Raw genomic sequence first — 25,900 nt, forward strand, 5'->3', positions numbered from 1 at the left:
GCAGCACCTCAGTTCTCATGGCGAGACACGGAACGCTCTGCGACTCAGCGGGGTGCAGGGAAGCCCTCCATTTCCATGACTCCCCCTCCCTGGCTTCTGAAAAATTGTACAGGAATGCTCCATGATTTTTATTCTCTCTCCTAAAGTTAATTTCCTCTATTTTATGCACATGAAGTAGTAAACCCGCCCTCCCCCAACACACACACAGAGCTCCTCATCTACCCACTGAACCTGCCGTTGATTGGCTGCCTACCATGATTTATTTTATTAATATAGATACCCCTCTTCACTGGGAAGACCTTTCCTTAAAAAGCAGACAAATGTTTTTAATAAGAACTAAGAGATGGAACATCCTCCTCCTCTTCCTGTACTCTCTTCTGGACTTGAATCAAGACACCAAAACTCATCTTGATGAGAGAAAACCCTGGTTTAAAGCTTGACCGAGCAAGCAAGCCCCACAGGCCAGATGTATGTCCTAATGAATTATTCTGCTAATGATATCTGAAGAAAGTTAATTTCACTAGCAGCTGAGGAAGAGTCAGGCAATCACCTCACCACCCAGCTTTTCCTCCTGGTGATTCTCTGAAGAAATCAAAGCTTCACACAAACTGGCTGCCATGTAACTACTTTTCTGATATCCTTAAACTTGGGGGCAATTACCTCACCTCATCATCAAACAATGTAACATGCCTAAAGACTGGAAGGAGCAGTGACGAATGGCTCAGTGGCAATTCTGGGATGAGACAGCACAGAAAATGTACAATTTCTTCATTATTAAGTATCAGTAGTTGGATACAAACATCTGTTGTAGAGTTGCTCAGGTAATGGCATTAATACAGACTGTGCATTATTATTCACAGAAATCGCAATACCTCCATGAAATTAAGTGAAAATTCTGTTACAGTTTGTGCCGCTTGACTCCCAAAGCACCTGGAGGCTTGCCTTACCGTGTTTGCTTATTATAAAGGAGGGACTTACCGCTTGTTTTGATTTCACACTGAAAATCGAAACCTGATCTTTGGCTAAAAGATTCTGGGAACTTAACAGTTTCCCTTTCCAGTCATTGACGATCTTTGCCCGCCTCTTAAGAATTCTGTTTTGGTTTTTATTCCTAGAGCAAGTCTTCAGTGCATCTCTCACTTCACATAAAGCCAACTTAGTTACCAGAATACACACACTCCTAAAAAGATCGCAGTGGAGATTTGTCATTTCCACCCTCATTCTTTGCCATAATAGAACTTTTTCTTTTTTTAAACTTCCAAAACCAACAACGATGCTTCCCAAGTTTCCCCCAGGCAGTTATGTGGATGTCCAGTCACTATCATCACTTTCTCTTTTCTAAGTTAAAGGCATCTGTATAGGGTGTCCCTAGGCAGACCACAGCTCTGCAGTCACACGACCAAGCCTAACCTCAAGCACAGGCCATGTGCTACTGCCACTGTGGTGACATTGTCTTTACCCAGGGCAGCAGCCTCCATCACTTCTCTGCTTGTTTTAGTATCACCACAGACAGACAATTCAGCTAGGATGTCAGAAAGAACCCCCCTCTTTCTCCAGCCTCTCACAGCCCTTTCTGGAATAAAGGATCTTCCTTAGTATATTTATTTTTTTTATATATATATATATATATATATATATATGTAAAAGCACACCCCCCACCCCCCAATTAATTTTTACTGTAACACAATTTTCAATATATATTGAAAACCACAACATTTAAAATAAACCAACTCTGCAATGCACCCTGCAGCAGTGCAAAACTGGTGGAACTGCACCAAGTACAGAACCATTCCACATTTTTACATTCTTTCTTGAACACACTCCGTGGGGTGCCGGGCTTTTGTTCGGGGTTCCTTCTTAAGTCATATGCCTCTGTCCCCTCTGCCACTAACTTTCCTGCTCCCTCTGATGATTTCTTCCCTCTTACTTTACAAGCACCATGGTCACACAGCTCCGCCGAGCAGCATGATGCAAGTAAATCCACCCCTTTCCCTCCCCAGACTGAACAAAAATGAAGGGAAAAAGAACAGGGGAAGCCCCTAATGTATGCTCAGGACAGTGGCACTTGCCAAGAGCTGCAGCGCCGTGACTCAGAAAGCATGCAGAGAGAAAGCATTACCTTCATGACTGGCTGAGCAAAATACTTCGCGCTCCAGTCACAAAACCCCGTCTGCACTGTGGCCGAAATGAAACTTTTGTGTCCAACGGTATCATCGGCATCGTCAGTAGTCTGTGCAGAAAGAGAAGAGGATGTTAACCATGTCCCTCCCCTTCACGTGGGCAAGATGCGCACACAGTGATACCCAGATTGCCTTCAACACACCACCAGGCAGAAAAAAGCTCTAACACATTGCTAAGGATATGGTATTTTTTTACATCTAGCTTTAAGATCACTGTCATTATGTTAACTCTTTGGAAATGTGCAAATTCCCTCTTCTGCACAGCACAAGACATAGTCAGGCTACCGTATGAATCAGGGCTGAGGCATCAGTCTATCATCAAAATGAAGTCCCAGGATGAGTTTTCTCATGGTCTCCCAAGAATCTGGCATGAGAAAGAGGGGAGCAGTGAAGATGATCTGGGATAAAGCACAGCCAGACACAGTGTCAGGCCAAGGGCAAATATGGATTATCTGTTAAGAAGCACAAGACACCCAAAAAGAAAACAGAAAGACCACTCCGTTCACTTGGGTTTCAGCCATTTTTTCAGAAATATGATCCAGGCTAGCACTGCCATCCCCATGAGAAGGGAAGGTGTTCCTGCTAAGGCTCCAACATTTTTTTCTCGTAATTACACAGAAGAATTAACTCTCTACCTCCAGAAGCTTTTGTGAGGTTCTTCACTAAAGAATGGCAGAAAAGCCAAGTTAAGTGAAGGGCAGTTTCTTCCCAGCAGTCAGAACACCCGAAAGCTGTCGATGCACGCACTTCACAGCATCAGATGGAAGAATCCTTCCCTTTCACAGCACCAGAAGGGAGAAAAGGAGGGTAAACATTCCCCTTCCATCACGCTTTGTGCATTAGGACAGGCAGCAGAGCACACCCCCTGCCTTGTCAGCCTCCTCTCATCCACAGAGCCAGCACCAGAAAAATCCTGGAAATGCGTTGAAGTAAGGGGAGAGGTAGACACAAAACTACTGCCAGATGGCTGAATCCCGAAGAACACTAACCATTGATAAGTCATAGTCTCTGCCTTCAAGGGATGGCCAAAAGAACAGCCAAGTGTGCTTGGACTCAACTATATTCACCTGACACGGCTCATCTGAGGGTGACACTCAGCATCCTTTGTGCATGTTGAAATCTGACTGCTCTGCTTGGTACCACATCAGTCCTTCATGCTTCTGTAAATGGAGAAATGCCCAGCACCTGATGACTGTCCTTAAAATGCTAAAACGTATGCAAATCCCTTGTTGGCTTGCTTGCATGCTGAAAAGAGGAGTCACTGCCGCTCCTCCCGAGGTCCTTGCAGCCCTGAAGTGACAACTCTCACTGTGACCTGCAATGAGCTTTGGTCTCCCCAGGAACAGTCCAGGCTTACATCCTCCCTTGTGCGCAGCACAGATGCTGCCACGCGCAGAGTGGGTATGGGCTGCTGGAAAGAAGGTGAATATTCTGGCGCAGCAGCACCCATCAGTCTGTCAAGAGGAATGCCAGTTTGTATGTTAAAGGAAGAGGAATCTCTCCTTTTTCCTCCTTGGTCTCTGCTTTGCTGGGGTTGGAGACAAAGCATCCAAGGGTCACAGTTCTGACTGCGTTATCACTCAGGCAGACAAATGTTTACGAATGAGTAAGCAATCAACTCTGATTAAATGCTTCTTACTAGCGGAAGTGAATAATGCCCTATCAAAAACCATAAAACAAAATTTATCCTGAAGAAAAAAAAACCCCGAATCCATTTTTTTTTACTGGTTAGATGAAACCAATTTGGAGTTACCAGCAGCTAGAAGCAAACAAAAGATATGTAGAAATAAAACACAAAGAGCAGAATGTGTAACCAAACCCAGTGGAGTGGGGAAGTAGTCAGATCTGAAAGGAAAGGCTCTGTACCTGTTCTGGCCCCTTGTCAAACATTTTTCTTGTCCTGGGGAACTGGTGGGAGTGGGGAGTATACTGCACCCCCATGTTGCTGACATTGGCAGGTCTTACAGATGCAATGTCCCGACTGACTGGCTGTTTTGTCACATCATTTGTCAGGCTGGAACTGCTTGTACTAGTGGTTGGAGGTGACCCTCTAGAGATCAAAAAAAAGAGGGAAAGGATTTAGGTATTACTGGACATGAGACTCCTGCAAGCGAATTACGTTACTTTCACTTTGTTTCTTTCTTACAAGACTTACACTTCACTGCTGTGCTTCCTCTACAAAACCAAAAGAACCCAATGCCCCCACCCCCTTCAAAAGGCATAAGAACCCCAAAACAAGAGTGAACCTTGACTGTGCCAACCCCAGACTAAGAATAAGAAAACTAACATTTTGGGAACCTGCAGGTCCAACAGTCACACACCCGCAGGGCACCATGTCTGATGTAGGGCACACCAACTAGCCACTGTATTCCAATAGGGAAATGGGAAGTCCTGTCATCCCACTGAAAATGCATGTTAATTTACATGTAAACTGAGATTTACCTTACTGCACGGTTACATTATGCTATCAGAAAACATTAAAAAAACCATCACTGTGCAGTTCTGGGCCCTCCATTCCAAGATTCTGGGACCACTAGATCTAAAGCATGGTGTGTTCTCTTGGAAAGGATATTTTGGGAAATAAGCAAACTTTCAAATTCTAGCTTTGCCCATACCATTATCTCAATTTCCCTGCAGTTTAGGCACGGCTTGTTGATCATCAGATAAGCCTGGCTTTTGCCAGCTGAAAACACAGAAAATACAGATCAGACTTCAATGGGAAATTTGAATAACCGCACAGGTCAGGCCAGAGTGCATTAGTAAAACCAGCAACAGTTAGCTCTTCCGTTCAATTCATCTTTAGATAATTAGTGCTTTTTGTTTCTCTTTGTCCTAGAAAAAGGAAGAAGCTCCCCATCTTTTCCCAGAGCTTTTGTTTCTGAACACCTTATTAGTGCTAAACCAAGAAGCTACTGAGCCCTCGGCATGTTTGCTCTTTCTGGTATAGTTAATTGGGATGGATGCTCGAGTGGTGAGCAGCAGGGAGCCCCTAAACACACTATGGCAAAAGTGCTAGAAAGCGCCATCAGTGCTTACCCGACTTGGTGGATGTGCATGCCCTTGTTGGTGGGGCTGGCGGGGGCAGACTGAGTCAGCGAGGAGGTGTCGAGGATGCGCTGGGGACGAGCATTTACTGTTGCCTAGAGAAAACACAAAACAGAGTCCTGAACAGCCAAGACTGCAAAACACCAACCACAGCTGTTTGTTATCCAATACAATTGTACACCTGGGGTTAAATGAAGTTAAGCTCTCTATCAGTGTGTGTGGGTGTTTAAAAATTTATATGAAAAAAAGTCCCTCTGCAGTTCCCAACACATAAGATGGTTTTACTACTTTTTGAGTCAGAAAACACTTACCAGAAAGTGCCCTTCTGTTACTTACAGGGAAACAGCTTTGACTAACACCTAAACCTTCTCCCTAAACCAGCTGCAGCCTACAACCTATACCAGCACTGAAACAAGCTGCCGCTGGGCAGGCAGCTGGTGTTCCCCTTCAGCAGCCAGCCTTTCCCTCCCACCTTGCCAGAGGACTACCGTCCTTGCCACGACCAGAATCCAAGCACACATCCTGACCCTGATTCCACACTTGAGTCAGAACTTCCCTCGTAGAACCCGGCAGCTGCCTGCAACCACCTCCTGATGCTGCTCTGGTCTCCCCTGAGGATTGCCGAGCCTTCCCAAGCTCGTTAGAGGATGCCCTTTTGGGGGAAGGCAGGGGTTACATAGCCGGGCTGCTCTCAGCTCTGCAAGGCGGTACCCTGGCACTCGGCTGTTTCCGAAAGAGCCTGAGACATCGTTGTCCTCACTCCTGGGGAAGACCTTAGAGCAGGGCAGGGGAAAGGCAGCGAGAGGTGCACAGACAGCTACATCACCGCCTCGCACCCTCCAGGCTGAGCGTGCTGCTCACACCATGCAAACAAACCTCCCCTTCAGAAGGGAGACGTCTTCCATCGCTCACAGACTCCTTTCCTCCTCTCCACATCACCCCGCCTCCTGTGAAACATTTGAAATTTCTCACAGATTCAAATAACTTTCCAGGGAAGCCCCAGATTGGCATAAAAAAAAAACCCTGGAGGAACAAATACAGCTAATCCCACAGGCACGGGGCCTTCCACCATCTCCTCGAACACTAAGGAACTCCCACCTTGGCACAGCGGCCAAGTGGGGTGCTGAGGCGGCACGGCAGCGTGCATCCAGCTGAAACCAAGCTCAGCAAGGTCAGACAGGCTGCTACGGACATGCAGAGTGCTCAGAAAGAAAAACTGCATGCGTGGTCTTCTGCAGCCCAGAGAGCTAACGAGCCTTTTGTAAGTTAATGCCTTTACAAGGCAGAACTGACAACCATCATCAACAGCAGCGTGTCTTTGCGCTCTGAGCCCACACGCATCTGCTGCGGAGAGGAAAGGGAGGCACTGCTGCGTGGGTGACACCCTGCCCACTCCTTGCCGGAGCCCAAGGGCCCTTGGAGATGACCTCCACCTCTCCCTGCCTCCAGCCACCCGGTGAGGTCTCCTCTCCCTCGCTTCCACAGGGTTCAAGACCTCCTGAGCGTCACCGGTTCAGCTCCAAAGCCTCGGAGCGGTGACAACCGTCCCCACACAGCCCACCTCCACCACAGCAAGGGACAGATTGCCTCGGCTGGGACGGCAAGTACCATGGCCTCCGGTTAGCCTGGCTGTCCCCCGCGCCAGCCGCCTCCTACAAGACGGGCTCATTTGAGGTGTTATTTTCCTCCTTCTGGTGCGGGGGTGGGAGAGGTCCTGAGGCCACGCATCTCTCCATCACTCAGGAAGGCAGTGGGGTCCCCAGTGAGCAGATGTTACCACCCAGGGCTGGGGCAGGCAATTGCACCGTGAGAATGGAAGGAAAGTAGAAACAATTTAGCAACTAGTGACATATTATTATTCATAACTAATTTTAATTAGTCACAGAAGGCTTCGTTTTAAGATTCTCACAGTCAGGTGTCTGTCACCTGAAGCGGGTCAGGTCACCTCATTTCACAGCAGAGGGACAAGGTCAGCGAACGATAATTTGCTCAAGGGGTACACAGATCAGTGCGACAGGCAGCCTGCCTTTTCCTGGGAAAAACAAAAGAGCGATTTCTTTTCTGAAGGCAGCGAGCAGCACGAGGGCCACAGTCCAGTGATACGACAGCGTACTTTGCTGGAGGCAGCAGCTCCCCATTTCCCAGGGCTTTGCTCCTCTGCCAGTCATGTCATCTCTTTTTGGGAGGGGAGATGGCAATTTTGCAAATTGACTCCAAGTTGAAAAGAAAAAAAAAAAAAAAAAAAAAAGGCACACTATCAGAATTACTTGCTCATGCACAGAAAAGCCTGTACCGAGGAGCGGTGTCATGGAGGAACAACCTCCTGGCTGTGTCAGAAACTGCCCCAGTTGTGCTGGCCACACTGTGACCATCCCCAGTGCTTGGCACTGGTGGGGCTGCACCTCCAGTACTGGGGTCAGTGTCGGGCCCCTTGCTCTCAAGACAGACGTGGAGGGGCTGGAGCGAGTCCAGGGCCGGGCAGCGGGGCTGGGGAAGGGGCTGGAGCACAAGTGCTATGAGGAGTGGCTGGGAGCACTGTGGGTGTTCAGCCTGGAGAAAAGGAGGCTCAGGGGAGACCTGATCGCTCCCTGCAGCTGCCTGACAGGAGGCTGCAGAGAGGGGGTTGGTCTCTGCTCCCAGGTAACAAGCAATGGGATGAGAGGAAACAGCCTCAAGCTGTGCCAGGGCAGGTTACATCGGGTATTAGGGAAAATTTCTTCACCGCAAGGGTTGTCAAGCACTGGAAGAGGCTGCCCAGGGAAGTGGTGGAGTCGCCATCCCTGGAGGTATTTAACAGACGTGTAGCTGTGGCACTGGTGGACGCGGTTTAGTGGTGGGCTTGGCAGTGCTGGGTTAACGGCTGGACTCGATGATCTTAAAGGTCTTTTCCAACCTATATGATTCTATAATTCAGCCTCAAGCCTTCCATTAAAAACAGCTGGATGAAGCAACCTGGAAGGAAGCAAACTTTCCCTAATTAACTGTGATTTCAAAGTCTTAAAAGGCCAACACTGATTACTGCGTCCTTTTTGTTTATTTTGGTACATGCAAAAAGCGGGGTTTGGATTTTTTTTTTTTAAAGATCAGGCTGGGAATGAGAGTTGTACCATTCCCATCTGCATCATAAGTATAAATCTCAACACAGCCGCAATCTGTGTGAGAACTAGCAATGTCTAATCAGCCCATGAAATAAAACCGCCTATTTCACATCCAGGAACGATGCACGTCTGTTCAACCTACTCACCGGCTGCTCAGAAAGACATCACCCTATTTAAAGACCACTGGAGTTCTCCTGTAGATAAAGATCTACATTCATGGCTCCGTTAAAAAGACTGAATAGGACCAGTCTCATTGGAAAACAAAAATTCTGCTTTAAATTCACGCGGTGCCTTGCAAATAACTATTTTACAAATTCAGACTCCTAATCTGAACATTTGCAGAGTCACAAACCTCACAGTACTGGCCCCATGTTTTACTGCAGGGGATTATAAAGCATAGCAATATTGACTTCTGAGCTCTCCAACCACACTCCTCCTAATGTGTTGTCTGATCAGCCATCAGGGCAACCGAGTTATGTGATTAACACCTGCCTGGTACAAAATATGTTTAAAAAAATCATAAATACTTAAAGCACAGAGCTTGGCAACATTCTGAGGCTAAATAGTTCACCAAAAATGAGGATGCATTCACCAAATCCACCCAGAAGCATAAGCCCATGGCTCATTTGCTCAGGTCTTTCAGCCAAGCAGCCCAATGGCAACAGGCGATGTCGTACAGATCGCAGTGTTTTGCATAGTTGTGTTAATGTAAGAAAACTTTAGGTGTCCAAGTTCCAAAATGAAGCCTCTTGTTCCCTGAATGTTGTATTAATTGGAACAAAAGGATTAGAACCTAAACCCCCTAGAATATTCAAGTGCTTTACTTCACCTGAAGCAGCATTTTTGTTCAAGCAAGAAAATCAACTCTTGTTTTCATTCAGTGATAAAATTCAAAGGATAAAATAGAAAATGCATTGTTTGCGCATACTCGGAAGGACCAAAGGGCCTGTGGGCAGCATCCAGGCAGCTCCCTTTTACGTCCAACAAAGCTCCGTTAGCACCAAGGCAAGATCTCAGGATACGGTTAGCAAAAATTTAATTGTTACTAATTTGCATTACACATCAGACAACTCCTATAATCTGTCTGAGCTCACACCGGCAGAGACAGAGAGTTCAGGCTGTAAATCCTGGCAGAACAGCTCACAGCAGGAGCTTTATCCATAATGAAATGAATAAAGGCCAGATCATAACCCCAGACCTGAAGCCTTAACTTCCATTTTGGTGGGCTGTTAATAGGTTTGTTGGTTTTGGGTTTGTTTTCTTTTTGTTTGTTTTTTAATATTTACTTTGGTTTGGTGGTTTTTTGTTTGGTTGGGTTTTTTTAATAACAAAAGCCTTTTTAGGAGCCACCTAAGCCAGGTGGTACTGGCAAAAGTAAAGCCCACAGTACCACAAAGTGCACAGCAATCAGCCCACTATACAGGCAGCCCGAACTACTGGACAAATTGCATGTTTGAATACTTTCCTTATGGATCTTATGGCTAAGGCAAAGAAGACCAAATACGTTTTGTTCACGGAAGCATCCCCAGATAAAAATCCTTGTAAACAGGAATGCCTCTTTTACTGTTTTGCAAAACCATTTGAAAAGCCATTGCCTTAGAAAGCCAGGGACAGAGCAGCTGTCTGAGAAGCAGAGCATGAGATGCATGATACCCATCCACTTGAGCTTTTGGAATCCATTCAGTACCAGGACATTTAGGACCAAACTTGTCAGAATTGACACAGAATTTACCAAACCAGTCATAACATTCATTACTGATATCACAACATAATGATCAGAATTCCTGCTGGCTAAGCAGATCCACAGCAGTGCCAGCAAAGGCATCTGCAGGGCACAGCAGCATCTGTATTAATACTGATACACCTCCTTCCACTAGCAAGGGAGTTAGTCCTGAAAATATATTTAAGACACAAAAAGGAGATCTCGTTCCTCATCATATCCCTTTTAATCCCATAGTAGGAGTAACATTTTATTTTCCAAAGAGCCTTCCAAGATAAATAACTGAATTAGTTTCATGCATCTGAGGCAGAGAAAGGGAAATCTTTCACCTTTTCCTTTTCTTATTCACCTTAGTTTGGCACCTCCATCCTGACCATAATTTGCTGCACACCCATAGCAAGGCTGACCTCCTTGTCCCCACTGTCAAAGTAATTCTCTGTCCCACACCCCAGACTTTACCATTCACTGATATGTATACTTAAAACAAATAAAAAAGTTCAAACAAATAACTATTTTCTCAATAGAAAATCAGGTTTAAAAGCAAGAAATCTCTAAGGCATTAAAATGGTAGTGCACAATGCTGGCATCTCTTACTGCAACTTTAGCTCGGAAGCCTAAGTCTGAAGGTTTAGGATCATTCACTGGAAATCGTCAGTAAGAGACGTCATCTTGCATTGCAATGGCTCATGGTCTTGATGCTAGAGCAACTAGAAAGCACGTGGGAAGGACTGCGTTCAGACAGCTTTCTGACACCGCCGCCCAGGCAGGAGGAGGAAGGCAGGTGGTGAGAAGATGTTCTGGGGTGGCCTGGGGCTTCCTTTCAGGTGGAAGGTGAGGGTGCTTCTACAGCTCCTCAAGCTGGCAATTCTGAATCAGCAGTGATGGCAGCCTCCAGGGACATCTTGCCACCCTTGGAGGATGAAATGTGATGAGGATGGTGGTTTAGGCGGATTAGGCCTGGGTTGAAGAGGTGAGTAGTGGCGGGGGTGTCTGCATGCTGACTCACATGTACTAGTTCACCTGGGTTGGAGAGCCGTTGTGGCTTCAGTCTGCAGGCCAGTCCCACTTGCATAATCTAAATCAGTTTGCAAACGGATAATTTAATGAAGTATATTTAAGGTTTCTCCCAGGGACTGATCTAGGTAAGTAGACTTCTAAACAAGACCTACTGTCTAAGGTCTGCACCTAATTCATATCTTAAAACAGTCCCAGGCCCTCCCCCATCTGTTTATTTTACCTGATCAAGAGTTCACATGAGTGTTTATCATCTCAAAACATTAAAAGCTCCTTCTGCGATAGATCCAGACTGAACGTGGCAGAGCCCTCCAATGGACCTATTCAGTTCAGTCTGCCTACACCTTGCCTAAGCATGAAAAAAAAATTAACATACAAAGACCGGACAGACACACACAAACAGAAAGGCGTACCTTATAGGCAATACTGTTGAGAACTTTCATAGCCAAGTCAGAGACGTCAGGATAGGGGTCGGCAGCTAGGTGCAGGAGTACTCTCCAAATCTGGGTATAAACGCTGTTGAAACTCACACCTAAAATAATAAAAAACAAAACAGAAAAGCCCCACAGCACGTGACGATCCATCAACACAAACTCTTTGATGTTATGTGACAAAATTCATTAGAACGCCGAACATCACAATGACATCTAAGAAAACATCAAGAGAAGAGCTCAGAAACACCCCATGCGGGCATTTTGTCTTCATTTTGTCTGTCTTTGTGAACTCTGCAAGGGCTTGTAAAATGAAAGTGGGAGAAAGCAAACCACATTAAAGACTCTCTAAATAAGCTTCAGTCAAGCTGCTCGTTTTCTAGGTTCCTGAAGCAAATAATCTGGGAAGGCCAAATAGATCATGTCCTTGGATTTCCTAAGCTAAAATACTAAATGGTATAAAACCACAGTTACTGGCTTATACTTTTATTAAGGTTATTTGTATCACTGTTTTAGGCATTAATACTCAGCTCGAATGTTCAGGAGTTTATATAGTCTACGAGGTTTACCAAACATCTAAATGTTAAAAATAAAGCTTTTGGACCTGTACCTTTGTGAAGCAGTACATCTAACTCATTCTTGCCTACTGACATTTGTATCAATTCCCCAGTTGCCAATTTGTTATTTAATGAGAATATCTGCTGTTTGGTATTTCAGCAGAAGGGACTGACAGATTCAAAGTACAAATCAAATTAATAAGCATCTGCAAGAACTGACACAATTCTGTGACCATTTTATTTTGCTGCTTTTAGGCAAATCTTTTAACTTGTTTTTCTTTTTTCTAACCCTCACAATGTCTAATAGTTGTAACACCGTTGTTTGGGAGCTGAGACATTTGGACAATATTAAAGTCATTGCACTAACAAAAAAAAGGAACTAAAATAGGGATTTCAGATGAGTCACAATCAATGCTAAATGACAGATCAAGCTGTTACTGCATTTCCTTTCGTGCTTCTGGAGGCATCTAAATATAAAGTGTTAAGTTAGGAAGAAAGGGTTCCTTGGTCAACAAGCAGCTTCTCACCTTCCATAGCTGTTAAACCTGATACTCAAACCAACAGAAAACAGATTTGGACAGTCCAGCTCTGAACTTTGGCTGAAGAAGGCAAGTAGCACACGGCAATAAGCTTCAGGAGTACGCACGCTGCACTTCATACGCTTGTCTGTGCTAGCCAAGGGAATCTTTCTTCTGCCAGAAAAATTCTCTAGCATGTGACAAAACATTCTGCAAAACGCGAAGGCAATAATCTAACTCCATCCTCTCATCTGACCTGCAAAGAAAAGGGTCTCTTACTCAGCCGATGTCCAAAGATTTTCCAAGTAGTGCCTGCTTGCAGAGTTTCTTGCAGAAATGTCACCAATATTTATGACAGTGCCACATGGACAGCGCTGCCCATGCGCTGGGGGCGACCTATGCAACAGACTCCTGCAGCTAATCCTAACCCTTCCAGGACAGGGAAGGATACAGAGCCTGACAAATACACAGCAGTGTTAAATCCACCCAGGAAAACCAAAGCCGGTAATGTGAGAAAGCCGTACTGCCAGATGGGGCAGAGCCCACGGGCACTGGTTGGCCGCATTTGGTTTGTGTCAGCCGAGGACAGAGCCCAGGGCCCACAGAATGCGGGAACACGTGAGCAAGACACGCACGAGTTGAGCGGAACCGAACGGTGCAGATCCAAGTTCAGGTTTTGGCTTTGGTCGTAACAGGCAAAACCCACTGCCTTTTTCAGAAGCTTAAATAACGGTTAAATAACGAAAATCTCCATACACAATAAAGTCAGACCAAGCTTGGAAGGAAGTTAGGCCACCCAGCAAAAGACGGTGACACAACGCTTGTCTGCCTTCTCCAGGCTTCTGACTAGGCTTTGCTTTCTGCAATTGCCACGTTCATCCTGGAAGCTCCTATTACCAGGGAAAGAAAAAGGGGAGGGGGAAGGATAAAGAACAAGAGAGGGGGAGAGACAAAGTGCTACAAGCTGCGGGAGGGAAAAAGCGCCCCAGCTCCCGAAGCAGCCAGCCAGGTAATGCTGCCTGAAGTCTGCTTGGAGCTCTAGCTCCTACATTTGGTCCTGCGCAGAAGTTCTGTCAGGACTGATGGTAAATCTGGATGGCTTGATTTCTTTTAAAGCCCTTGAAAGACAGTAAAAGGAAAGGGAGAGAAAAGGAGAGCGAGAGGGCACCCATCAGATTTTCCAGTGTTTCTCTGATAACCACCTCATTCATGACACAGTCATAAAGAAAAAACCCAATGACATTTTTTATACATCTAAGCATCATGAAAAAACAAATTTAAAACAGAACTGTGCCAGTGCAATTCCTCATTCACTCAGCAGCCTTTGAAAAGAACAGAGGGAATTTCTACAAAGGCATCTCAGGCTCAGAGCTGGTGCTCAAAGGACCAGTCCCTTCTTCTGCCACCCACCCCCCTGCCCATGTTAGTGTTGTTCATTGCACTGATTCAATCGAGTGACACTTCTGACACAGCTCCTTGTAAAAACCTGAGCGCCAAGTCAGTGGGATAATGGAAGGCAGCAGAGGTGGCAGGCTGAACAGCAGCTTGATTTCATGTAATGGACTAAAATGCAAAAAATATCCCGAAGATGCAAACAAAGAGCTGAGCAAGGGGGATGGGGTGTTAATCTAAGCAGACAGCTCTGTAATTAGTCAGACTGATTCAAAGCCAGTTAAATGGACCTTGCAGTACAGATTTACATTTACAAAATGATTCCTCTCTACTAAGACTGTCAAAAATAAATTGCCTGCCTTTACTGACGACTTTGATTTTCTTTGCACTTGTATGACTCTTAGCTCAATTCATCAGCAAGCACCATGCAACGGCCCCGGGGAAGGGACCCAGCTGAGGTCCTGCAGCCAGGTCACTGAGCCCATGAAGGGCAGAACCATGCGGGATGCAAAAATAAATGCTAATGTTTTTATTTCTTCCTTTTGATTTGCCACGCTTCGACAGGGTTTCTTTCCCATCCCCTGTAAAAATTGCTGCAGTGGTTTGATCTCCAGAAGAAGGTGCAGTCCACTCCCCACCCCACACAGCAGCAAAACCTGACCAATAGCTGCCCCGGCACTGCTGCGCCTGGACCAGAGACAGCCCCTGCGCCTGCACATCCCGCCTGCCTGCGGGAAAGGCACGCGATGAAACACACAGCTGAAATACTTCAAACTGAACAGCACCCGAGGGCTGGGGTATCTGCCTCCCATCAACGCTACCCCCCCAGCTCTGTACGCGTGCACCCCACAAGTCCCTCCTCTCCCTGTGAGTGACATAGAAGGTCCGGTGAGAGCTACTCGGATGAAGAGAACACCTGAAATGCTGATCGCTCTCCAAACTCTGCTTTGACAAACGTGGACGGCAGCCTGCCCCTACAGAAACGGCAAATCAGCGTTTCTTGCACAGACCTGACAGTCTGCAAGCTGGCCTCTTTGCACAGGGCCACGCAAAGGGGTTCCTGCACAGCCCAGTCCCTGGGAGTGATTCAAACAAAGCACGAGCTTTCTAATGTTTCAGCAGAAACCAGAAGCAGCTCATTGGGAAAAAGTATGTTCCCTCAGAGCAGGTACTTCCCCTGGACCAGGGCTGTCATAGCCAACATGAAAGCAGCCCACCATGCCCAGCCTCTACATCAAGCTTCCATTCCCAAAACCCACTCGGATCCCTGCATTTTGCTGCTACGCAAGTTACTATTTATAAATTCTGCTGACTGACCGGTTACTCCTCATTATGTCTGTGCTTTTAAATATATTGCCTAGTGGCAGAGAAGAAGGCCCTACCTGCCACAACGCCCGCTCTCTTATTTGCTGCAGCTCACTGTCCATGTCTACCTACATCTCTTGCTCTCCTCATCCTCGCTGCAGTAATCTCCTGCTGTGTTACTTCAAGGCAGCTCTTCAGGATGGATCCTGTGACATGGCTAATAGTTTTCTGCCTCCAGCCTCTCCTGCTGGAAAAGGGAACTGTTCCCCAGCATTTCATCGTTCCAAGATTTACTTTCTTCCTCCTTTGATCATTCTGTAACATAATCTTTCCAGTAATGCTCTCTGTAGGACAAAGACTTTAATCATGCAGTTTGGAGATGAATAATCAGCCCCAAGGTATGCAAAACACCCATCTTGATTCCTTCCCTTTTCCTATCTTGAAACTAAACTAAAAGTTTCCAGGACACCAAGATTAATGACTAGTTGTATGGAAAAAGCAGGAAGGCTTAGCTTCCCATCCAAACTGATGTCTGTGTTGACACCAAAACCTGCATCTTGCCAGCTTGAAAACATGGGCCAGAAATAAATGTCTCTTCTGGTAACAGGACTGCCTGGCCAAGGACCAGCCTGCCCGGAAAGAGCATACGTAGAGTCAAAGTACACGTTGCATTTGGTGAGGGCACTACATGGGGGCACGTGGCCGATAGCTGGCTAAGAAGCTGTTTGTAAAATGGCACAAGAAGGAATGGAGAGGTTTTCCTCAAGTTTATGGGAAGGAGTACATTGTAGGATGCTGCAGTGTCAGTAAAGTAGATAGAATAATCCCTCTAGTACCAAGTTCCTAAAATTGCAAGAGAGGAAGAAAGCCCTGAACATCAGTGAATCAACCTAGGGAATGCACAGTATAGAACACAGGATTAAACTGTGGTTGAAAATTTCTACTTTTGTTATTACAGACTAGATTTCTGCCTTGGTTTGAGTCTACCCATGTGCTCAAAGCATCCTTTTTACTGCTCTGCCTGTCTCAAACCCTTGGCAGAGTCACTATTGCACAGCCAAATCACCATTACTTCTCCCAGAAGACAGAGCAAAACATTTCTTCAGTCAAGACAAGTCTACCACCCAGGTGGACTCCTCCCCAAGTTACCCCACTCTTGCTAGCTGCATAGCAGTATTTTATTGCACACTAAAGCTTCAAAGAAAGGGGTTAACCTGAGCTCAGGCTGGCTGTGCGGCAGCTGCAGCACGACTGAGGGTGGCTGGAGCTGATGGCATTTTGAAAACTCTTCCCTCGGGGAGCAGGAGAGAGCAGGCTGGAAGATGGTGATCCTTCAGCAGAAATGAAAAAAGCCTGGCTTTCAGCAGGCAAATGCTGAAGGTAATGGGATTCTGTGTGAGTTATGAATTTTAAACACTTCTATAAGCTCTGTCATTTCCAGCTGGATATGAGCTCTTCTGATTGAATAGGAATGAGGGAGGCTTTGGAGAACTGCTCTTTTTGTTTTCCTAGGACTCCCTCACTCATCTCTAGATTTTTTTCCAACTGTGCTGAAAAGCTCTTGTGAGACACGCGCAAGCCATCGAGCAGACGCCAGTGTGCACCAGTGGAAATGAGAAAACTCAAGTTCTAGCTTAAGACAGAGGGAAATTTCCTAACAATCCTGTCATGCTTTAGAAGACTCAATTTCATTACCTACAAAAGCAAATTAATTGATCAAGTTTCTAATGAACACCTGATTTTAAACTGCCACAGGGGAATTACAACCCTGGAATCTTTCAACTCATGAGAGCCAAATCACCATTACTTCTTCCTGAAAACTGAGTAGAGCAAAACGCTTCTTCAGTCAAGGCAAGTCTATCACTCAGGTGGACTCCTCTCTGAGTTACACCGCTCTCTTTTCACTCATTTTTGAAAGCTAGAAAAATATGGGCACATTTACTGATTACAAAGAAAACGAGACACCAGCATTTCTCTGCTGCGTGCTGCCTTCCCCGCTCCCTGGAAGGCGGCCATTGCAAAGCCAGGTCCTTCTCGTGTTGTGTCACCATCCCAACACGGTTTGGACTGTTCGAAAAACTGCAGCTAGTTTAAAGCAATGCTGTTGTAGTAGTCAGATACAACTGGGAAGATTACTTGAAAAACAACTAAGTTTAACTAGCTTAATATAAACATTCCGGTTTTGTTCTATAAAAGAAATGCAAATAATCCATCACACATGAATCAGCCACGCGCTGCATAAATACAAGTAAAATTCCCCTTCTACTGTGCTATAGCATTTTGCTCTGCAAAGTTCTGTACGTTTCCCAGAGAGTGCAACACCAGGAGAGAAAGGCACCGCTGAGTGGTGTTAAGAAGTTCAGTGCTGTTAGTGTTCTTAGAGCTGCTTATCTGTGAGGAAATAATGGAGAGGGGACTGGAGGCGGCAGGATCAGCCATGGAACTTTTTGCACAAAAGCAGATTTCTGTGAAGCAGTCTTTTTGCTTTTAAGACACAGCCTGGGATTTCTTCATTTTAAAGTCTTGTTTTAATAATGTACATATAAACCTGCGCAGGAAATTAGCCAGCGAAGGCTTCCTTGGATGAGTAACACACTGAAGTGGCTGCGCTGTATAGAAATGCAACCCACATAAAAACAGTGATTGGAAGCAGTTAGTGCTGGTCTGCCCAGCTGCTGTGTCCATGGGACAGGGGGTCCTCGCTTTCATTCTCTAGCCAATGAAACCACAGTGGAAGTGAAATTCCTGTATATGTGGCATTTTTGTCCTTAAATTCGTAACAGGACTGTCATCCATCGCAGTGAAGCTTACAGCTGGAGCCAGCAGCTCTCACTTCCAGTCCCTCCATCAGAGCAGGACTGACCGCTCTGCAGGTAGCCTAACTAAGAGCAGCACTTCTACTGTTAGGAGAAATTTTGTTGGAGTTAAGACCTAGCAGGAGCCAAGATACAAACTTTCCACAAAAGCATGTGAAGCAAGGAAAGGAAGGGTAGGGGAGTCTTTACTCACCTATTAGTGAATTCAGAGAAGAGTAAGAGCTGACTCGTCTCATCTTGTCAATAGTCTCAAATGACAGGATATACTCTTCATTCTCAGGGCTGCCCAAGGTGCTGCTGGCGCTGCTGCTGGTGCTGAGATTCCCAGGAGAAAATGCAACAGAGCTTCCAGCTGCCAAGAGAAAAGAGGGCAGAGGCTGAAACAAGAACTGGTGAGAGAACAATTTTTACCCAGGCATAACAGCCCTATTCTAAGTCCTGCAACACAAAGATTAGGCAAATCCACAACATCCCCTTTTAAATACTGAATGTTTAAATACAGAGTAAACATCAAGGAGTCAGAAAAGATTCAGTTAAAAAAATCCATGTACGTCAGGAAGTTGGAAGGCACCTTTTTGGTCCCCAAACACTCAGAAAAATCAATACAAATGACCAGAAAATTGAAATTAATTACAAAGGGCCTTCTCATCTAAGCCCTTGGAGCTGGCCACTGGATAATCTGGGCTAAAGTGCTAGTTTCAGCTCATGTTGCCTTGCACGTGGTATTTCCCGGCTTGCATGAGGGGAAGGGGGGAAGAAGAGGCAAAGAAAGATGAAAGAATTTTGAGATCTCTTACATTCTTCATTCAGGCTGAGGTTCTGCAGGGACTTGTTCAAGTTCCTAGCTGTGGTAACTGCTCGGATGTTCCCGTAAGAGCTGACAGACCGCAGCCTCGGTGTACATGGACCATCTCGCACCGGTGTCAAACTCCCACCCTCTGCAGGTGCAAAATTAAGCAATTCTAGATGTAACCAAAGCAGTTAAAGCCTTTTGGTTATTTCACAGCAAATATGCAACTAAACCACGTACCAACACGAAGAGAATTTAGTCATTGCCTGTTAGGCTAAAACAGAATGAGGTACGACAAAGGGCCCTCCATACATCATCAGCAAGGACCATGTGTCTCTGCTGTTTAGGCTGTGATTTTGTTACATCCAATAAAACTGGGTGAGCTGAGCCTTGCCAGTGCCTGCAGACTACCCAGGGAGGCATGATGAATCTTCTCTCCAAGGTCGATGCTGGGCCATGTCCGGACACTGTGCTAGGGCACGCTGCTACAGCAGACACCATTTAGTAGGCAGCATTTGCAGGCTTCTGTCTACTTCTGCTCATTAAAAATCAAATACATTTTTCTCATTATAAAGAGTCATGACAATTCTGGTTTCCTGATCAAATTTCAGGTCTAGTTTCAATTCATATTTCACCCATAACCTGGACACAATTTTTAAAAGTTTCTTATTTTCATTCCTTAGTACACACACTGTACCATAGCTATTTGATTTCACTACAGAGGTGGCTGCCTTATGGTGGTGGGACCAATGCTTCCACTGCACCCTACTGAAAAATACTTCAAAAATCTTTTGGTAAGGAAAAGCACTATTCCAAACTGCATGAAATGTTTATTTCCTGCAGCAAAAAGGACAAATGGGGAGAAGCTTGTTTTCCAATATGGTTTAGTTATTCAGACAATAGGGAGATTAAACTGCTCGTTGCAGAGACAGCACATGGCCTTGGCTCCACGCTTCTGTTGCAACAGTTCTGTTATCCTTCAAGATTTCCAGTGTACTTTGACTCCAAAGAAAACGCAAGGTTAGCAACAATTTCACTAGGATTTTTCATTCCTCACATAAAGCAACAGACACAACAAAAGGGATGAGACCACAGGCACAAAGCATGAAGTGCACCACTGCGTCTTGCCAAGTCCAGAGCACGGGCAGTTCACTGCTCTGTGGTTGAGGCTTCCACTATGTCAACACGACACAGAAGGCTCAGGTATAATTTAAGGGGGGAAAGTCTTGCAAGCCTGTGTACTGCCTTGACAGATACACTTCCATCTTGACCTGAAGGGGATCCCTTTGGATCTCACAGGGTGTTCAGTCTCTACACCTTGCTGGTGAGCTATAGCTGCTTTAGATGGAGACTCAGCGGAGGATGCACTTTCTCATGAGAAAATATTACAGCACTAAACAGACATCAGAGGCACCCACCATGCCACTCAACTTTGTAGCCACAGTGCCGTTTGATAAATCACCACCAGCAAGAATTTCATCGTGTTAGGCAAACTCCTTAAATAAAAGCTCCCAAGAGCTTTCAGGCTATACATTTCCTGCCCACACAAACACTCACCTGTGGCTGCTGGAGAAGGGAGAGGGTAATTCTTCTCTTCTTCCATGAACTGCAAGGCAACGGTGCAGAAATTGCTCTCGTACTGGACCACCAGGTGACTTAAAGCCACCACCAGCTCCTACGGAAAGAGCAGAAGAAACAGGGGTTTCATGGTTACCTAGGTCAGAAACAGCGGACCAAAGGGAAACACAGAACACTACGTCATTACTGTTGGTATTACTGGGTGGCCATCCAGACTAGCGACTCTCCCTTCACTCCACAGGGCTGAACTGAAGAAAGCCAGAGCACGCTGCTTCAAGTCTGATTCCTCGCAAGTCTTTTAGACCTGAACAGGCTCCCACTACTCTGATGCTGCCCAGCGCTGCCAAACTGGCGCAGTATGGCAGAAAGTACCGAACTGGTGACTGGCACCCACCTCCCTCCACTCCTGCGCACGCGCAGCCTGGCCCACGAGCAGGTCTCTCAGAGCAGCGACGAGCTGTGCCGAGGGTCTGTGCCCTCAGCCCCCGTGGCACAGCCTGGCCCTCTGCCTCAGTGCACACACGTGCATGGAGCGGAGCTCTCGCCCTGCAGCCTGTCCTACATCTGCTCTGAGCTGAAGGAAACAGAACCTGGTGAGAGGCGCCTGGGGACATGGCTCAGCTCTTCCCTGCACAGCTCCGGTGCCCGGACCCTACGCTGAACCGCGCCGTCTCGTACTAACCCGCAGCGTCAGCAGCCAACGTGAGCACGGTGCTGCCCACCCAGCAGAGACCACCCGCCCGTTCATTCTCACAGCTGCAGCTGAGAACCTGAACAACCGAGGTGGGGCAGGGAGGGCAGAGAAGATGAAGTTCAGACCCTCAATTAGGTACCACTTGCTAGGCACTTGGAAACGGCAAACAGGAGAGGTGGAGAGCTGGCTTTGGTTGCTGTTGTCTGTTCAGTGAACTAATCTTCAAGAGAGATTCATGAATCTCTAAGAGCATACAGTGTGACATGCAGCTCTCTCTTGAATTAAACTGATTAAATGCTGGAACAAGACAACAGAAATTAATCCTCACAATGCTGGTGACAACTGTCAGGGTGTTGATGTTCCAGTTAAGTAAACACCAGCATTAGAACACCTAAGTGCACCCATCAAGAACAATCGAGAACATCAAAAACTATTTATTGTACTATTGATGTACAATGGTGCATCAGAAACTGTAAATCTCCAAAACCTGGAGAATTACTTTGAAACAGTCTGTCATTTGTCACTGTGGTTTCTAAAAGCAGCAAGATCTTTTCACTGAACAGAGCTCATGTTCTCTCCACAGCACTCTTACTCCCTCTCCTCTTCCTCCCCACTAGGACTGCCACATACTCCCACGTTTCTAGCAACACATTACTATTTCATTTAAAACCTGAGATCCTGTAATGTAAAATATTGCAATCAAAACAGTAATCAACAGAAGAGCATTAGCAGAAGAGTAGCCCAGCAAGAATTCTCAATGTTTTGTGCACCTGAAAAAGACTTTAATGTAATTCCTCTCCTTCCTTATCCCTGTCTTCACATTCTCTTTAAATTAAAGAACCAGGATACAAAAATTCCCACAACCCCCTGAGATTGTTACTCCTATCTCAGTCATTTGCTTAGTGGAATACATGAGCTAAACCAGAGATCCACTGTTAAACAGCAGAAACATTTTGATCTGAACAACAGTCCTGTCAGCACCTGGATACCGTGACATACTACACTCGTACAATACTCCTGGCAGTAGGCTCCTTATATTGCCGAGTAAATTAAGTGTTGGAACACATGCATTGAAAAAAAGGGCAAGTGGATAAACCAGCATCCCAGAATGCCACTGCATGTGACCAGCCTGAGCATGCAGCGCACGGCTCAGCACGGAGCCTTCAGCTGCAGCAGTAGGCTGCTATTTTCACCGGTGTCGCCGTTTGCATGTTTTTCTTCTCAGCAGGAACTGAAGTTAAAAGACTTCACAAGGAAACAGATACTTCCAAATGAGTCAAATTCATTGAAAAGTCTATTAAATAATGCACGCTCCGATTAGGCATAGCACAGAGCTCACTGGCATGAATCTGCCACACTTCTGTGCTGCCAGCCGTTCCGTACCTTCCTCACCATGGGGCTGCCATCATTGATGAGCTGGGCCAACATCATAGCTACATTGTGATCGATGGTGGTGGAGTGATCAGTCCGTTCAGCAGAGTTGCCCACAAATGTTCCCAGTGCAAAGACTGCAGCACAGCGAACCTGTGAGACACAAACATTCATTATTATTTTCCTCTTGTTGCCAGTGGGATTTTTTTATCCCCACGAATTGCATCTCTGGAAACCTGGACTACCGTGTCAGGTAAACAGTAAGGGTTAAAGGGAAGCCCATGGAGAGTAAAAACCAAAACAGATTCAACAAAGCACTGAGTTTTAAGTATTCACAGATGCAGGAGTATATTTAATTTCCCAGAATACTCAGTGACCTTCCCATTGGTGATTTTTCCAGTTGATGTTGCCTAGAATATTAATTAACAGGAATAAGGTACACAGGGAGTTACTGTTGGGATGTGAATCTCTTTAATAAAGACTGTTGAACTACAGTCTTTGGGTAAGGGCTTACAGAAAGGTAGAAGATGATGGAAAAAAAGAAAAGGAGAAAAGACAGCAGCCCAAATCAGGGTAAACTTTGCCAGATCACACAAAGAGCAGAGGGATCAGATGGCTTAGTAACCTTACAGCTTGCCTTGGCAGAGAATGCAAACAGTGGGGATACGGTGCAATTGGTGACTGCAGGATGCGCTTCACAAAGTAGGAATGCTCACTTGGGCTTCCCAGCGAGAGGTGCGGGCGCGCCGCAAGGGCAGCCCAGGCAAACCCTGCTTATAAAACGGGGAAAGATGGGGCCAGAGAAAGGAGGTGGAGGATGCATGACAGAGAGGCTGAATGTAAAGGGGAGTCTAATCTTTAAGCACTGCATGTTAGCAATGGTGTTTATCTCCAGGCTTACTTCTCCCACGTGATGTAATTTCACTGGGGTCTGACAGGCTCTGTCAATCACAGCCAGGTTCTGTACAAGAACCACTTCTGTCTTGGAGAGTTTGTCACAAAGGTAAAACACATTCAATTTAAGATGTATTTTCACACCTACCAGGAAGAGAATGGCTTTCATACTTGGTCAAAAAGAGCAGAGCATTTTTTGCAACACACAGTCAGTTTTGAGACCACATTTTTAACAAGCTTCTGATATGGAAGCAAGCAAAAAAACGTGGTGTCTCCTAACTCCGGTGCCAAGATTCCAGGGCTTCAAGCTGTATGAACTCCCCCTGCATTTCTTTGGTTACTCCTCTTGCAGGGCACGTATGATTTACATCACCTTGAAGCACAAGCGCTAAGATCTTTCTCTGAACCAGACACAATCGCAAAGCTCTTGACGGCCCTGGCTTTGTGAGTATTTCTATAGCCCTCTGCCAGAACACCGACAATTCAACTGGCATTGACTTAAAAAGTTGGATTTTTACCTCTGGGATTGGATCCGAGAGGAGACTATAGAGCTTTTCATGAGCACTGTCTCTCACACCACACCACCTGGCTGAGTCAAAGTTCTGCCAAATACGTCCTAAACAAATGGCCACCCACTGACGCAGAAGAGGATGTGGATCATTTAACTGCTCCAAGCAAATAGCAATCAGGTTTCCTTGAAGGCAGGCTTCCTGAAACACAAATCAATGCAATTTATTTTGGATGACAGCTTCCCACCTCATCATCAGAAAAGAGAATTATTTCTCAAATAGACAGGAAATCAAGAGAAAATTATTCGGTGGTTATACACTGATTTTGTTACAAAATATTGTTTGGAAGCAGTGCGAAGGGAAGGTCAACTACACACCACTACAGCTAAGTAGCTGAGCATTAGAAATGCTTTCTGTAATGCATAAAGCCTATTTCTTCCTCATTGGAAATATTCCTTGCACCTGTCAGAGCCCCAAGGTTTATGGCTCATTCCATATATCCTTCCCAAGAACTTTATCACAGCCATCAAGTTTCCACTTGACAGGAACTAGGCACTATTTCTGTAGTAGTACGTCAGTGCGCTGCCTGGGGGGCAGCTGGTGAGTGACTTGTGTCCTGAACCTCCACTTCCAGCTGCCAGGTACATAATGTGTTTGTTACACCTCCGGGTCAATTTTTCTTCTAATCCACACAAAAATAACGTAAAGCAATCTTCTGTTTCCCAGTTCAGGGTTGTGCTTTAACGCAAGCCAGGACACTTTGATCATAGTGAAGGCACAACGCAGAGCAGAGGTAGGAGAGAATGAAAGGAAAAAGGATGCTGGGGCTCACCTGTCCAGTGTTGTAGTTGTTAACAATTACAGCCAGGATAAAAGCCGTCATTGTCCTGTGTTCAGCCTTAAAACAATATACAACCAAATTGTTATCTAGAAAACAGGTCAGAGAACAACTCTATCGCATGCTTTCTGAAACATGAGATTATTCTAAGTGCAGTCTGTATCATGTTGAAAGAACAAGAGAGGGGAAAGCAAGATAGAATTTTCTCGTCATCCAGTCCTGTCACTACTTACACCTGAGACACCTCATCAGACTGACAATATGATCCTCCCCACCAACCTCCGTATATTGCCCTGGAGGAGGCACACAAATACCTATTACAGGAAACCACAAAACATTTTTGAAGAGGGAATTATGAAGTTACAGTGCAATTAGACTGCCTCTGCACCCAGCCCCCAGGAGCTTGCAGCTCCCATCGTCACCACTGAGTAATCTGCACTTATATAACTTTAAACAAGTTTCCAAATTTTTGTTTGGTTTGGCTGTGTGTATCACGTAACGGGGCAGAAGCATTTCTGATGCCCCTGGTCAATGACTCTCTGCAGCAGAGCAGCGGGTGCCACAGGAGACGGAGGCGGGAGGCAGTCCTACGTTAGCACCAGCTGCACCAGAACAGCAACAGAGAAGCTAAGGCAAGCTAAGCAAATGCTATAAGACTGAATAAAGATGACTTGTCCTTACTGGCATATAAGGATCTGCCAGAACTGAAAGGAAATACTTGTGACCGTTGTCCTTCACAAGGTCAGCTTGGCAGGACTGAAAAAGAGACAAAGAAAAACACAATGAGTACTGTTACATAAAAAGATTTTTTTCCTCCAATGATGTATGAATATTTCATGTCTTAATCATTTTTCTCAACTCTCATTTTCATTTGAGAAGCAAAATAAAGCGCCAGCCCTCCATTGGGCCGCTACCAGACATCCACCCCTGCAGGAGAAGTGGGGTCTGAAGCAAGGAGGCCCCTGCCACCCTCCTGCTTAGGAGAAGAGTTAAACTGACATTGCTCTGTCCCACATTAAACCTTCATCAGTGTTTGTGAGCCACCAAAAGCAAAACCAAGGAGGAATCAAATTTTTTTGTTGGTTTTTGGGTGTTGTTTGTTGGGGGGTTTTCACACTTAACAGAGCAAAAATTATTTAAGATTACATCT

The 25,900-nt window shown here is 45.7% G+C and overlaps 1 protein-coding gene across 4 annotated transcripts in view; it reads right to left on the bottom strand.

Moving 5' to 3' along the window:
• Window positions 1–25,900, bottom strand: part of RPTOR (regulatory associated protein of MTOR complex 1) — a 159,127-nt gene that overhangs the window by 32,387 nt on the left and 100,840 nt on the right. For all 4 annotated transcript variants that reach the window (XM_005243961.3, XM_027796008.2, XM_055795269.1 and 1 more), the window contains 11 exons: window positions 25,432–25,506; window positions 24,745–24,810; window positions 23,922–24,113; window positions 22,522–22,662; window positions 20,424–20,541; window positions 18,874–19,014; window positions 18,270–18,428; window positions 11,471–11,589; window positions 5,217–5,320; window positions 4,047–4,230; window positions 2,120–2,230 (listed from right to left, as the gene is read on the bottom strand). In XM_005243961.3, coding sequence (XP_005244018.1) covers window positions 2,120–2,230; window positions 4,047–4,230; window positions 5,217–5,320; window positions 11,471–11,589; window positions 18,270–18,428; window positions 18,874–19,014; window positions 20,424–20,541; window positions 22,522–22,662; window positions 23,922–24,113; window positions 24,745–24,810; window positions 25,432–25,506 — 1,410 coding nt within the window. The remainder of the gene's footprint in view (window positions 1–2,119; window positions 2,231–4,046; window positions 4,231–5,216; window positions 5,321–11,470; window positions 11,590–18,269; window positions 18,429–18,873; window positions 19,015–20,423; window positions 20,542–22,521; window positions 22,663–23,921; window positions 24,114–24,744; window positions 24,811–25,431; window positions 25,507–25,900) is intronic.

This window comes from Falco peregrinus, chromosome 2 (assembly GCF_023634155.1).
Source record: "Falco peregrinus isolate bFalPer1 chromosome 2, bFalPer1.pri, whole genome shotgun sequence".
NCBI classification, from domain to species: Eukaryota; Metazoa; Chordata; class Aves; order Falconiformes; family Falconidae; genus Falco; species Falco peregrinus.